This window comes from Aquila chrysaetos, chromosome 4 (genome assembly GCF_900496995.4).
Source record: "Aquila chrysaetos chrysaetos chromosome 4, bAquChr1.4, whole genome shotgun sequence".
NCBI classification, from domain to species: domain Eukaryota; kingdom Metazoa; phylum Chordata; class Aves; order Accipitriformes; family Accipitridae; genus Aquila; species Aquila chrysaetos.
The window spans coordinates 1174242-1186647 of record NC_044007.1 but is presented as its reverse complement, the minus strand read 5'-3'; the positions used below and the strand labels follow the sequence as shown (position 1 = coordinate 1186647).

General features: G+C 59.1%; 3 protein-coding genes and 1 pseudogene across 3 annotated transcripts in view; 2 read left to right on the top strand and 2 right to left on the bottom strand.

Annotated features, from left to right (window-relative positions):
• Window positions 1–2632: 2632 nt before the first annotated feature.
• LOC115340650 lies at window positions 2633–2957 on the bottom strand (annotated as a pseudogene).
• Window positions 2958–7585: 4628 nt separating this feature from the next.
• LOC115340646 (feather keratin 1-like) lies at window positions 7586–8828 on the bottom strand. The gene is made up of 2 exons (XM_030012548.2): window positions 8533–8828; window positions 7586–8323 (listed from the first exon to the last, which is right to left on the bottom strand). Exons 1-2 carry the CDS (start codon window positions 8678–8680, stop codon window positions 8007–8009), a joined length of 465 nt encoding a protein of 154 aa, XP_029868408.1. The 5' UTR covers window positions 8681–8828; the 3' UTR covers window positions 7586–8006.
• Window positions 8829–11769: 2941 nt separating this feature from the next.
• Window positions 11770–12406, top strand: part of LOC115340491 (feather keratin 2-like) — a 919-nt gene continuing 282 nt past the window's right edge. The window contains exons 1-2 of the mRNA XM_041123137.1: window positions 11770–11948; window positions 12148–12402. Of these exons, the coding sequence (XP_040979071.1) occupies window positions 12168–12402 (235 nt within the window). The 5' untranslated portion in view covers window positions 11770–11948; window positions 12148–12167. The remainder of the gene's footprint in view (window positions 11949–12147; window positions 12403–12406) is intronic.
• LOC115340652 (feather keratin 2-like) overlaps window positions 11904–12406 on the top strand; it is a 12305-nt gene continuing 11802 nt past the window's right edge. Inside the window, exon 1 of the mRNA XM_030012550.2 lies at window positions 11904–11948. The gene's annotated coding sequence lies outside the window, so the exon portion shown is untranslated. The remainder of the gene's footprint in view (window positions 11949–12406) is intronic.

Here is a 12406-nt window from a genome sequence, read left to right as displayed (position 1 = left end):
GGACTTGGTACATGTTAGGTCAGTGGTTGACTCGATAGCGTTAAGGGTCTTTTCCAAAGTGAGTGAGTGTGTTGATTGTCTGTGGGGCCCCCTGGAAGGGCAGGTGGGTTTCTGGAGAGCCCGTGAGCGTGGCGAGAGGCCGAGGGGGAGTGGGAGCGGCAGGCAGGGGCGGTGGTGAGCCAGGGGCCTTTGGGGTCTGTAGTTGGGGTGAGCGCCGAGGGGGTGAGGCCGTTTCCCTGCAGGGCGTGTGACGGGCAGAAAGAGGATGTGGAGATGGCCGAGGGGAGCTGGAGGCGAGCATGCAGCACGCGGCTGCAGAGCCGAGGCCCTGGTGGTGGTGGACGCGTGCCGAAGGGTTGATGACTGGCAAGGCCTGCCCCGGTTGAGCGGAGGTGAGTGTTTTGCAGGCTGTTTGTCCGGCGAGCAGTGCTTGTTGCTGAGGAAGAGGAAGGGAGGTAGGAAGGAGTGCTGTGCGCCCTGGGTGTACGTAAGTCCACGGGGCGTGACGGGTTGCACCCAGGAATGCCGAGGCAGCTGGCCGATGTCCTTGGGAGGCCCCTCTCCATTATCCTGGACAGGTCATAGCAGCTGGGCACGGTTCCTGATATCTGGAAGAGAGCTCATTGCCCTCCTATCTTGAAGATCAGGACGGATGATCTGGGTAAGGAGATGCTGGTGAGTCTGTTCTTGTTCCTGTGGAAGGTGATGTAGGAAGTCTTCCTGGAAAGCACTGTCGAGCCCAGGAAGGACAACAAGGCGATGGGGAGTGGACGGCGTGGATTTTCCAAGGGGAAATGCTGCTTGACTGACCTGCGTGTCTTCTACGTTGAAAGAACTAGCTCTGTGGATGAGGAGAGAGCTGCGGCTGGTGTTTATTTCAGCTTTCTTGTAAAGCCTTTGACGCTTTCTCTCATTGCATGGTCATAGGCTGTGGGGTCAACAGGGTTCAAGACCCTCAGCGACGTCCTGGGCAGTGGGACAGAGTGACCCCTCGGTGACGTGGCAGATGATGCAACTCTGGAAGAGAGGCCGAGGCACTGGAAGGGTGTGTCGCTTTACCAAGAGAGCTGGAGAGGCTGGAGATTGGGGCAGAGAGGAATCTCCTGAAGTTGAGCAGGAGGAGATGCAAAGTCCTGCATCTGGGGAGGAACAGCGCTGGGCCCCAGGACATGCTGGGGTCTGACAGCTTTGCTGAGCATGATCTTGTGGTGCTGGTGGAGAACAAGCTGCCTGCGAGGCAGCTGTGCACGCTTGCGTCAAGAGAGGCCGAGAGTCTCCAGGGCGGTGTTGGGAAGAGCGTTGCCAGCAGGTGAGTGGAGGCGATCATGCTCTCTCTTCGGCGCTGGTGAGGCCCCGTGTGGAGTCCTGTGTCCAGCTGAGGGCTCCCCGGTGGAAGAAGGACGTGGCCTTAGTGGGGCGAGTCGCGTGGAGGCAGGGCCACCAAGACGCTGAAGGGACTGGAGCACCTTTGGGTCTGAGGAGAAGCGGAGAGAGCTGGGAGGCTTTTCAGCCAGGAGGCAAGGCCGCGCAGGGGACATGTCATCAATGTGTCTGAATCCCGGATGGGGGGGGCAATGAGGACAGGGGAGTCAGACTCTTCTCATCGGTGCCCAAGGCCAGGGCGAATCGAGAAAGCTTGGCAAGACGTGCCATTTCCTTGGAAGAGAAGGCAGCCCTTCGTCAGTGCGAGGGTGCTGAAACAGTGGAACCGGTTGCGCAGAGAGGTGTTGGAGTCTCCGTCCTTGGAGATACTGAAAACCTGACTGGACGTGGTCGTGGACAGCCTGCTGGAGCTGACCCCGCTTGAGCAGGTTGGTGTGAACTAGCTGATGTGCAGAGGTTCCTTGCGCACTGAATGGTTCTGTCTGTTGTGCTTCTGCTTGGTGTGTTGCCCAGAGGGTCGTGCTGGGGAAGAGGGTCGGTCTAGTGCGTGCTGCCATAGGGAGCTTGCGTCAGGGGCATGGGTGGAAGCGCGTTAGCGTGTCCAAGCCTTTGTTTGGGCAAGTGAAGGGCTGGTGTCAGGGGCTGGGAGCCCGCTGTGGCAGTCTGTGTGGATGTTGCTGGGGACACGGTTCCTACGAGAGGTCTTGTAGGCCCTTTGCACCCAGCCCGATGGCCTCTTGAGGCCTGGCTTTGTGCTGGGTGAGGCTGGAAGAGCCATGGGAGAAGAAAGGAAGAGGAGGCGTCTCAGGCTGGGATGCAGGAGAACTTTATTGAGAGACCAAAAAAAGAGGCGAAAAGTCAGGAGCGGCAAATGGAAGGGAGCCGGTCTCAGGGGCGAGTAGGGCGACCGTGAGCCGAGGTCCCTTGTGTGAGACAGGGTCTCGTCAGAGCACCAAGATCTTCCTGCCCCGCAGTGGGAGCAGCACGCTGGAGTTCACCGGTGGTCTTTGGCTTGTGAGAAGGTGGTTGCCAGCGGAGCCGCACCGCCGAAGGGGCGATGCAAAGAGGGAAGTGGGAGAAGAGGAGGAGGTCCGTGAGCCGTGTTTCGAGGCAGCCCAGGCTGGCCCGCTTCCCTGCCTGCTTTGTGCCTGGAGAGGAAGAGCCGTGGATGGCGGGCCCCCCGTGGCAGCAACATCCCGGAGGTGTGTCCTCAATTCCGTGCCGTGGCTTCGAGGGTGTGGGTGGCTGGTGTCAGGGGTGGTGGCGAGGGCCCTTAGCAGGGGAAGCAGCCTCTTGCGCCGCCGAAGCAGCCCAGGCCTCCGAAGCCGAAGCCACCGGAGGAGACGGGCACTCCCTGGGAGCTGAGGATGTTGCCCACGGCAGCCGATGAGGAGGATCCGACGGCGGTGTGTTCTGGGGGAAGGAGCTGAGGATGGGTCCTGGCAGGGTGACCACCACGGTAGAAGGCGGGATGTACGACGCGGGAGTCCTCGCACTGCCTGACACAGGGGCTCGTTGCAGCTGTTAGCCAGCGGGGTGGGTCCGCAGGGGCGGCAGAGGTCGTAGCAGGCCATGTCTGCGGTGTGGAGGGGCCCTGGAAGAGAGGGTGTTGAGGAAGCGGAGGGGCGTGGGGATGCGAGGGGCGGTGTGTTGACAGGAGGGCGAGGGAGTGGGGAGGCCTGGTGTGGGTCGGGGGGAGTGTGTCGGTGGGGAGGTGTCAGGGCTGCTGAGGCTGGGGGCCTGAGCGTGGTGGAAGAGACTGGTGCAGGTGGGGCAGGAGAAGGAGGGGAAGGGGGTTGAGGTCTCACCTTGTTGACGGTGGAGGAGAAGGCGTCGGGAGAAGTGTGTGAGGGAGAGAGGTGCTGGGCTGCTTTTATGCTGGTCCTTGAGCGCCCGAGGGGGTGGGCAGCCTTTGCGCATGACAGCCATTTTGCAGTAAGCACGCTGCCTTTGCATGCCACAGCTTCACGAGTAATGAGGCGAGGAGTGTTTTTCCTTCCCGCAACGCTCCCTTTTCATGTCCTCCTCTTGAGGATGTGTCCGTCTGACCCTGGCAGCGGCGGCAGCAGCTTTTAAGTGAAGTAGGTGTTTGGGAGGATTTGCGTGGAAGGTGTGTGTCAGGGCATTGGGCAGACGCGGCCAAAGGGTAGGAGAGGTGGGGGTGTCATCAGTGAGGTCATCCCGTGGCAGTCGTGTGGGTGTGGTTTGCGGGGGGTGGTGAGGAGTGTGCCCCGTTTCCTCGGAGCCCTGGCAGGCTGGTCTGGTCTTGGAGGTGTGCCAGCGTGAGACGCTGCCCCCTTCCGTCGCGTTTGGTCCCTCTCTGCCTTGCTCCCAGCTCGCTAAGGCTGTCTTTCGGCCTGGCCTTTCCCCATTGGGCGTGCTCTGTGGGAGTCTCGGTGCCCCTCTTGCTGGTGGGGTTGTAGCTGGGAGACGGGAGGCTGCCTGCGTGGCTCGTGGCCCCTGGTGCCGTCGCTGCGGCTGGCAGTGCAAGGGGGCAGAGGAGGGCTGTTTGCAAGAGCAGGCCGTTGTCCTGGCAGCCCTGGTTCGGAGCTCGCAAGCGCTGTGCTGTGGGGAGCCCTGCCAGGCCTCCCCCAAAGGCTTGTGTTGGCCGCTCCGTAGCGCTCCCCTTCGTTGGGCGGCGGCAAGTTTGCATCCTGGGCTCTGGCGTGCACAGTGCTTGGGCTGTGGCGTGATGCGCCCAAAGAAGTGCAGCGAAGCTGGTGAAGGATGTAGAGAAGGAGAATTCCGAGGAGCGGCTGAGGGAGCTGGGGGCGTTTAGTCTGGAGAAAAGGAGGCCTCGGGGAGACCTTATCGCTCTCTACAACTACCTGAAAGGCGGTTGTAGCGAGGTGGGTGTCAGTCTCTTTTCCCTAGTAACAAGCGATAGGACGAGAGGAAAGGGCCTCGGGTTGTGCCAGGGATGGTGTCACGACCCAGACTGGACAGACCAGGGAGTCGTGTTTAATTCGAAATTCCCTCCGGCTAAAGTAAGGCGAAACGCCACCAAACGCCGATCACTGAAAGATTGTATTGATGACGGAAGCAAACTGAACTGGGGAGGCGCGGTAGGTAGTAGGTGGCAGGGTTTCTCACAACAGGAATTGGCATAAGACTACTTGTGTAAACCGTGTAAGCATGTACATCAATTCAGGGAATAAGGAGAGCCCTCCCGTTGAGTCAGGAGGTTCCGAGCAGACCCCCTTGCTTTCCAGAGTCCTCCTCAGAGAAGGGCCCAGGGACGGCTGGATCCACTCTTAGTCTCAGACTTGGTCAACGGTTTATAGCTTGAAACGGATGAGGTGTAGGGATTGTGGAATGGAAAAGGAAAGAGAGAAGAAGACAGAGAGAGAAAAAGGAAGAGAGGAAGATTTCACCGGTCCTGGGTCCAGCGTTGGTTCAGTCAGCCGAGGGGTCCAGTCCCGGTGGGCTTGCGCACCCGGGGCTTCAGGTTGTGTCCTTTTATCATCCTTGCCCCTCCTTCGGGCGGGCACCCAAACTCGTCTGGTTAACGACAAGCAGCTTGTGAGCCTTTGGGCTTGGGGGGTCCTTTGTGGAGTAACTTCTCCTTCCCTGCAGACCACTGCCGTTGTTTGATCTTGGTATCAGAACAGCTTCTCAGAACAGGGAGCTGCGCAGCCTCCAGCACGGCCCTCCCCCTCCTGTTGCTGATGTCTGAGCCCATCAGGGCTTTTCACCTTGGTTCCTTGCTGTGCAGGGTTTGTCTTTAAGCAGAACTTGCCCCACCACAATGTTTGAGACGTTAACTCTTTCAGTCTTTCACAGATGGTTTAGATTGGGTATTAGGAACAACTTCTTTCCCGGAAGGGTTATCGAGCACTGGAACGGGCCTGCCCAGGGGAGTGGTGGAGCCACCATCCCAGGAGGTTTGAAAAGCCACGTGGACGTGGCTCTTTGGGATCGGGGTTTAGTGGTGGACTTGGTACATGTTAGGTCAGTGGTTGACTCGATAGCTTTAAGGGTCTTTTCCACAAGTGAGTGAGTGTTGTGATTGTCTGTGGGGCCCCCTGGAAGGGCAGGTGGGTTTCTGGAGAGCCCGTGAGCGTGGCGATGAGGCCGAGGGGGAGTGGGAGCGGCAGGCAGGGGCGGGGTGGTGAGCCAGGGCCTTTGGGGTCTGTAGTTGGGGTGAGCGCCGAGGGGTGAAGGCCCGTTTCCCTGCAGGGCGTGTGACGGGCAGAAAGAGGATGTGGAGATGGCCGAGGGGAGCTGGAGGCGAGCATGCAGCCGCGGCTGCAGAGCCGAGGCCCTGGTGGTGGTGGACGCGTGCCGAAGGGTTGATGACTGGCAAGGCCTGCCCCGGTTGAGCGGAGGTGAGTGTTTTGCAGGCTGTTTGTCCGGCGAGCAGTGCTTGTTGCTGAGGAAGAGGAAGGGAGGTAGGAAGGAGTGCTGTGCGCCTGGGGTGTACGTAAGTCCACGGGGCGTGACGGGTTGCACCCAGGAATGCCGAGGCAGCTGGCGATGTCCTTGGGAGGCCCCTCTCCATTATCCTGGGACAGGTCATAGCAGCTGGGCACGGTTCCTGATATCTGGAAGAGAGCTCATTGCCCCTACTCTTGAAGATCAGGACGGATTGATCTGGGTAAGGAGATGCTGGTGAGTCTGTTCTTGTTCCTGTGGAAGGGTGATGTAGGAAGTCTTCCTGGAAAGCACTGTCGAGCCCAGGAAGGACAACAAGGCGATGGGGAGTGGACGGCGTGGATTTTCCAAGGGGAAATGCTGCTTGACTGACCTGCGTGTCTTCTACGTTGAAAGAACTAGCTCTGTGGATGAGGAGAGAGAGCTGCGGGCTGGTGTTTATTTTCAGCTTTCTTGTAAAGCCTTTGACGCTTTCTCTCATTGCATGGTCATAGGCTGTGGGGTCAACAGGGTTCAAGACCCTCAGCGACGTCCTGGGCAGTGGGACAGAGTGACCCCTCGGTGACGTGGCAGATGATGCAAACTCTGGAAGAGAAGGCCGAGGCACTGGAAGGGTGTGTCGCTTTACCAAGAGAGCTGGAGAGGCTGGAGATTGGGGCAGAGAGGAATCTCCTGAAGTTGAGCAGGAGGAGATGCAAAGTCCTGCATCTGGGGGAGGGAACAGCGCTGGGCCCCAGGACATGCTGGGGTTCTTGACAGCTTTGCTGAGCATGATCTTGTGGTGCTGGTGGAGAACAAGCGCCTGCGAGGGCAGCTGTGCACGCTTGCGTCAAGAGAGGCCGAGAGTCTCCAGGGCGGTGTTGGGAAGAGCGTTGCCAGCAGGTGAGTGGAGGCTGATTTCATGCTCTCTCTTCGGCGCTGGTGAGGCCCCGTGTGGAGTCCTGTGTCCAGCTGAGGGCTCCCCGGTGGAAAGAAGGACGTGGCCTTAGTGGGGCGAGTCGCGTGGAGGCAGGGCCACCAAGACGCTGAAGGGACTGGAGCACTTTGGTCTGAGGAGAAGCGGAGAGGAGCTGGGAGGCTTTTCAGCCAGGAGGCAAGGCCGCGCAGGGGACATGTCATCAATGTGTCTGAATCACCGGATGGGGGGGGCTTTGGGGCAATGAGGACAGGGGAGTCAGACTCTTCTCATCGGTGCCCAAGGCCAGGGCGAGCGAGAAAGCTTGGCAAGACGTTGCCATTTCCTTGGAGAGAAGGCAGCCCTTCGTCAGTGCGAGGGGTGTGTGTGAAACAGTGGAACCGGTTGCGCAGAGAGGTGTTGGAGTCTCCGTCCTTGGAGATACTGAAAACCTGACTGGACGTGGTCGTGGACAGCCTGCTGGAGCTGACCCCCGCTTGAGCAGGTTGGTTGTGTGAAACTAGCTGATGTGCAGAGGTTCCTTGCGCACTGAATGTTCTGTCTGTTGTGCTTCTGCTTGGTGTGTTGCCCAGAGGGTCGTCGCTGGGGAAGAGGGGTCGGTCTAGTGCGTGCCTGCCATAGGGAGCTTGCGTCAGGGGCATGGGTGGAAGCGCGTTAGCGTGTCCAAGCCTTTGTTTGGGCAAGTGAAGGGCTGGTGTCAGGGGCTGGGAGCCCCGCTGTGGCAGTCTGTGTGGATGTTGCTGGGGACACGGTTCCTACGAGAGGTCTTGTAGGCCCTTTGCACCCAGCCCGATGGCCTCTTGAGGCCTGGCTTTGTGCTGGGTGAGGCTGGAAGAGCCATGGGAGAAGAAAGGAAGAGGAGGCGTCTCAGGCTGGGATGCAGGAGAACTTATTTGAGAGACCAAAAAAAAGAGCGAAAAGTCAGGAGCGGGCAAATGGAAGGGAGCCGGTCTCAGGGGCGAGTAGGGCGACCGTGAGCCGAGGTCCCTTGTGTGAGACAGGTCTCGTCAGAGCACCAAGATCTTCCTGCCCCGCAGTGGGAGCAGCACGCTGGAGTTCACCGGTGGTCTTTGGCTTGTGAGAAGGTGGTTGCAGCGGAGCCGCACCGCCGAAGGGGCGATGCAAAGAGGGAAGTGGGAGAAGAGGAGGAGGTCCGTGAGCCGTGTTTCGAGGCAGCCCAGGCTGGCCCGCTTCCCTGCCTGCTTTGTGCCTGGAGAGGAAGAGCCGTGGATGGCGGGCCCCCGTGGCAGCAACATCCCGGAGGTGTGTCCTCAATCCGTGCCGTGGCTTCGAGGGTGTGGGTGGCTGGTGTCAGGGGTGGTGGCGAGGGCCCTTAGCAGGGGAAGCAGCCTCTTGCGCCGCCGAAGCAGCCCAGGCCTCCGAAGCCGAAGCCACCGGAGGAGACGGGCACTCCCTGGGAGCTGAGGATGTTGCCCACGGCAGCCGATGAGGAGGATCCGACGGCGGTGTTCTGGGGGAAGGAGCTGAGGATGGGTCCTGGCAGGGTGACCACCACGGTAGAAGGCTGGATGACGACGCGGGAGTCCTCGCACTGCCTGACACAGGGCTCGTTGCAGCTGTTAGCCAGCGGGGTGGGTCCGCAGGGGCGGCAGAGGTCGTAGCAGGCCATGTCTGCGGTGTGGAGGGGCCCTGGAAGAGAGGGTGTTGAGGAAGCGGAGGGGCGTGGGGATGCGAGGGGCGGTGTTGCAGGAGGGCGAGGGAGTGGGGAGGCCTGGTGTGGGTCTGGGGGGAGTGTGTCGGTGGGGAGGTGTCAGGGCTGCTGAGGCTGGGGGCTGAGCGTGGTGGAAGAGACGGTGCAGGTGGGGCAGGAGAAGGAGGGGAAGGGGGTTGAGGCTCACCTTGTTGACGGTGGAGGAGAAGGCGTCGGGAGAAGTGTGTGAGGGAGAGAGGTGCTGGGCTGCTTTTATGCTGGTCCTTGAGCGCCCGAGGGGGTGGGGCAGCCTTTGCGCATGACAGCATTTTGCAGTAAGCACGCTGCCTTTGCATGCCACAGCTTCACGAGTAATGAGGCGAGGAGTGTTTTCCTTCCCGCAACGCTCCCTTTTCATGTCCTCCTCTTGAGGATGTGTCCGTCTGACCCTGGCAGCGGCGGCAGCTTTTAAGTGAAAGTAGGTGTTTGGGAGGATTTGCGTGGAAGGTGTGTGTCAGGGCATTGGGCAGACGCGGCCAAAGGGTAGGAGAGGTGGGGTGTCATCAGTGAGGTCATCCCGTGGCAGTCGTGTGGTGTGGTTTGCGGGTGGGTGGTGAGGAGTGTGCCCCGTTTCCTCGGAGCCCTGGCAGGCTGGTCTGGTCTTTGGAGGTGTGCCAGGCGTGAGACGCTGCCCCTTCCGTCGCGTTTGGTCCCTCTCTGCCTTGCTCCCAGCTCGCTAAGGCTGTCTTTCGGCTTGGCCTTTCCCATTGAGCAGTCAAGTCAGGATGAGTACAGGCACCTTGTTAGGTCATGCAGAGAGGAAATTAGAAGGGGAAAAGCTCTGCTAGTAGTCAATCTGGCCACTATTCTAAGAGACAACAAATAATGTTTTTACAAATATGTTAACAATAAAAAGCGAGCCAAGCAGAATATCTGTCCTTTATTGGATGGAGAGGGGAACATTGCCACCAAAGAGGAGGAAAATGCTGAGGTACTTACTGCCTTTTTTGCCTCAGTGTTTAATAGTGAGACTAGTTATCCTTAGGGTACTCAGCCTCCTGAGCTGGAAGACAGGGACAGAGAGCAGAATATACCCCCCATAATCCACGAGGAAATAGTTAATGACCTGCTACGCCAGCTGGATGCTCCTAAGTCTATGGGACCAGAGGGGATCCATCCAAGAGTACTGAGGGAGCTGGCGGAGGAGCTTGCCAAGGCACTCTCCATAATTTATCAGCAATCCTGGTCAACACAGGAGGTCCCAGAGGACTGGAGGCTTGCCAGCGTGATGCCCATTTACAAGAAGGGTCAGAGAGAGGATCCGGGTAACTATGGGCCTGTCAGCCTGACCTTGGTACCGGGGAAGGTTATGGAGCAGTTCATCTTGAGTGTGCTCACATGGCATGTGCAGGACAACCAGGTGATCGGGCCCAGCCAGCATGGGTTCATGAAAGGCAGGTCCTGCTTGACTAACCTGATCTCCTTCTATGACCAGGTGACCCACCTAGTGGATGAAGGGAAGGCTGTGGATGTTGCCTACCTGGACTTCAGTAAGGCCTTTGACACTGTCTCTCATGGCATACTCCTTGAGAAGCTAGTGGCTCATGGCTAAGACAAGTGTACTCTTTGCTGGGTAAAAAACTGGCTGGATGGCTGAGCCCAGAGAGTTGCAGTGAATGGAGTTAAATCCAGTTGGCAGCAGGTCACAAGTGGTGTTCCCCAGGGCTGAGTATTGGGGCCAGTTCTGTTTAATGTCTTTATCAATGATCTGGACGAGGGGATCGAGTGCACCCTCAGTAAGTTTGCAGATGACACCAAGTTGGGAGGGAGAGTTGATCTGCTTGAGGGTAGGAAGGCTCTACAGAGGGATCTGGACAGGCTCAATGGTTGGGCCGAGGCCAACTGTATGAGGTTGAACAAGGCGACGTGCCAGGTGCTGCACTTGGGTCACAACAACCCCATGGAACGTTACAGGCTTGGGGAAGAGTGGCTGGAAAGCTGCCCAGGAGAAAAAGACCTGGGAGTGCTGGTTGACAGCCGGCTGAATATGAGCCAGCAGCGTGCGCAGGTGGCCAAGAAGGCCAACGGCATCCTGGCCTGTATCAGAAATAGTGTGGCCAGCATGAGCAGGGAAGTGATTGTCCCCCTGTACTTAGCATGGGTGAGGCCGCATCTTGAATATTGTGTTCAGTTTTGGGCCCTTCACTACAGGAAAGACACTGAGGTGCTGGGGCGTATCCAGAGAAGGGCAACAAAGCTGGTAAGGGGGCTGGAGGACAACTCTTATGAGGGGTGGCTGAGGGAACTGGGTTTGTTTAGCCTGGAGAAAAGGAGGCCTTGGGAAGACCTTATCACTCTCTACAACTACCAGAAAGGAGGCTGTAGCAAGGTGGGTGTCAGTCTCTTTTCCCTAGTAACAAGCGATAGGATGACAGAAAAGGCACGCAGGTTGAGCCAGGGATGGTTTAGATTGGATATTAGGAACAACTTCTTCCCCGAAAGGGTTATCAAGCCCTGGAACCGTCTGGCCAGGGAAGTGGTGGAGTCACCGTCCCGGGAGGTATTGAAAAGCCATGTGGACGTGGCTCTTGGGGTTCTGGTTTAGTGGTGGATTTGGTAAGTGTTAGGTCAGTGGTTGACTTGATAGCGTTAAGGGTCTTTTCCAAACTGAGTAGTGTGTGATTGTCTATGGGGCCCCATGGAAGGGCAGGTGAGGTTCTGGAGAGACCGTGAGCGTGGCGAGAGGCCGAGGGGGAGTGGGAGCGGCAGGCAGGGGCGGTGGTGAGCCAGGGCCTTTGGGGTCTGTAGTTGGGGTGAGCGCTGAGGGGTGAGGCCATTTCTCTGCACAGTGCGTGATGGGCAGAAGGAGGATTTAGACGTAGTCGAGGGGCTTGGAGGCAAGTATGCAGCACGTGGCAGGAGAGCCGAGGCCCTGGAGGTGGTGGATGCATGCACTGCCAGCCCCAGCGACGGCACATAGGGGCCACGAGCCCACTACACAGGCAGCCTCCCTTCTCCCAGCTACAACCCCACCAGCAAGAGGGGCACCGAGACTCCCACAGAGCACGCCCAATGGGAAAGGCCAGGCCGAAAGACAGCCTTAGCGAGCTGGGAGCAAGGCAGAGAGGGACCAAACGCAATGGAAGGGGCAGCATCTCACGTCTGGCACACCTCCAAAGACCAGACCAGCCTGCCAGGGCTCCGAGGAAACGGGGCCCACTCTTCACAACCCGCCCGAAAACCACACCACACGACTGCCACGGGATGACCTCACTGATGACACCCCACCTCTCCTACCCTTTGGTCACAACCTCTGCCAACCTTGACACGTGCCATCAACCCCAAGCCTTTGAATTCTAATAGCCACACTTAAAAGCTTCCGCCAGGGTCAGATGGACACATCCTCAAGAGGAGGACGTGAAATTGGAGAATTGCGGCAAGGGAAGCACACCCCGCCTCATTACTTGCATGGATGGGCCATGCAAGAGCTGCTTGCTGCAAAATGACATCATGCACAAAGGCTGACTCACCCCTCGGGCACTTGAGGCACCAGCATAAAAGCCAGACCAGCACCTCTCTCCCTCACACACTTCTCCCGACGCCTTCTCCTCCACCGTCAACAAGGTGAGCCTCAACCCCCTTCCCCTCCTTCTCCTGCCCCACCTGCACCGTCTCTTCCACCACGCTCAGCCCCCAGCCTCAGCAGCCCTGACCACCACACTCCCCCCAGACCCACACCAGGCCTCCCCACTCCCTCGCCCTCCTGCAACACCGCCCCTCGCATCCCCACGCCCCTCCGCTTCCTCAACACCCTCTCTTCCAGGGCCCCTCCACACCGCAGACATGGCCTGCTACGACCTCTGCCGCCCCTGCGGACCCACCCCGCTGGCTAACAGCTGCAACGAGCCCTGTGTCCAGCAGTGCCAGGACTCCCGCGTCGTCATCCAGCCTCCCGCCGTGGTGGTCACCCTGCCAGGACCCATCCTCAGCTCCTTCCCCCAGAACACCGCCGTCGGATCCTCCTCATCGGCTGCCGTGGGCAACGTCCTCAGCTCCCAGGGAGTGCCCATCTCCTCCGGTGG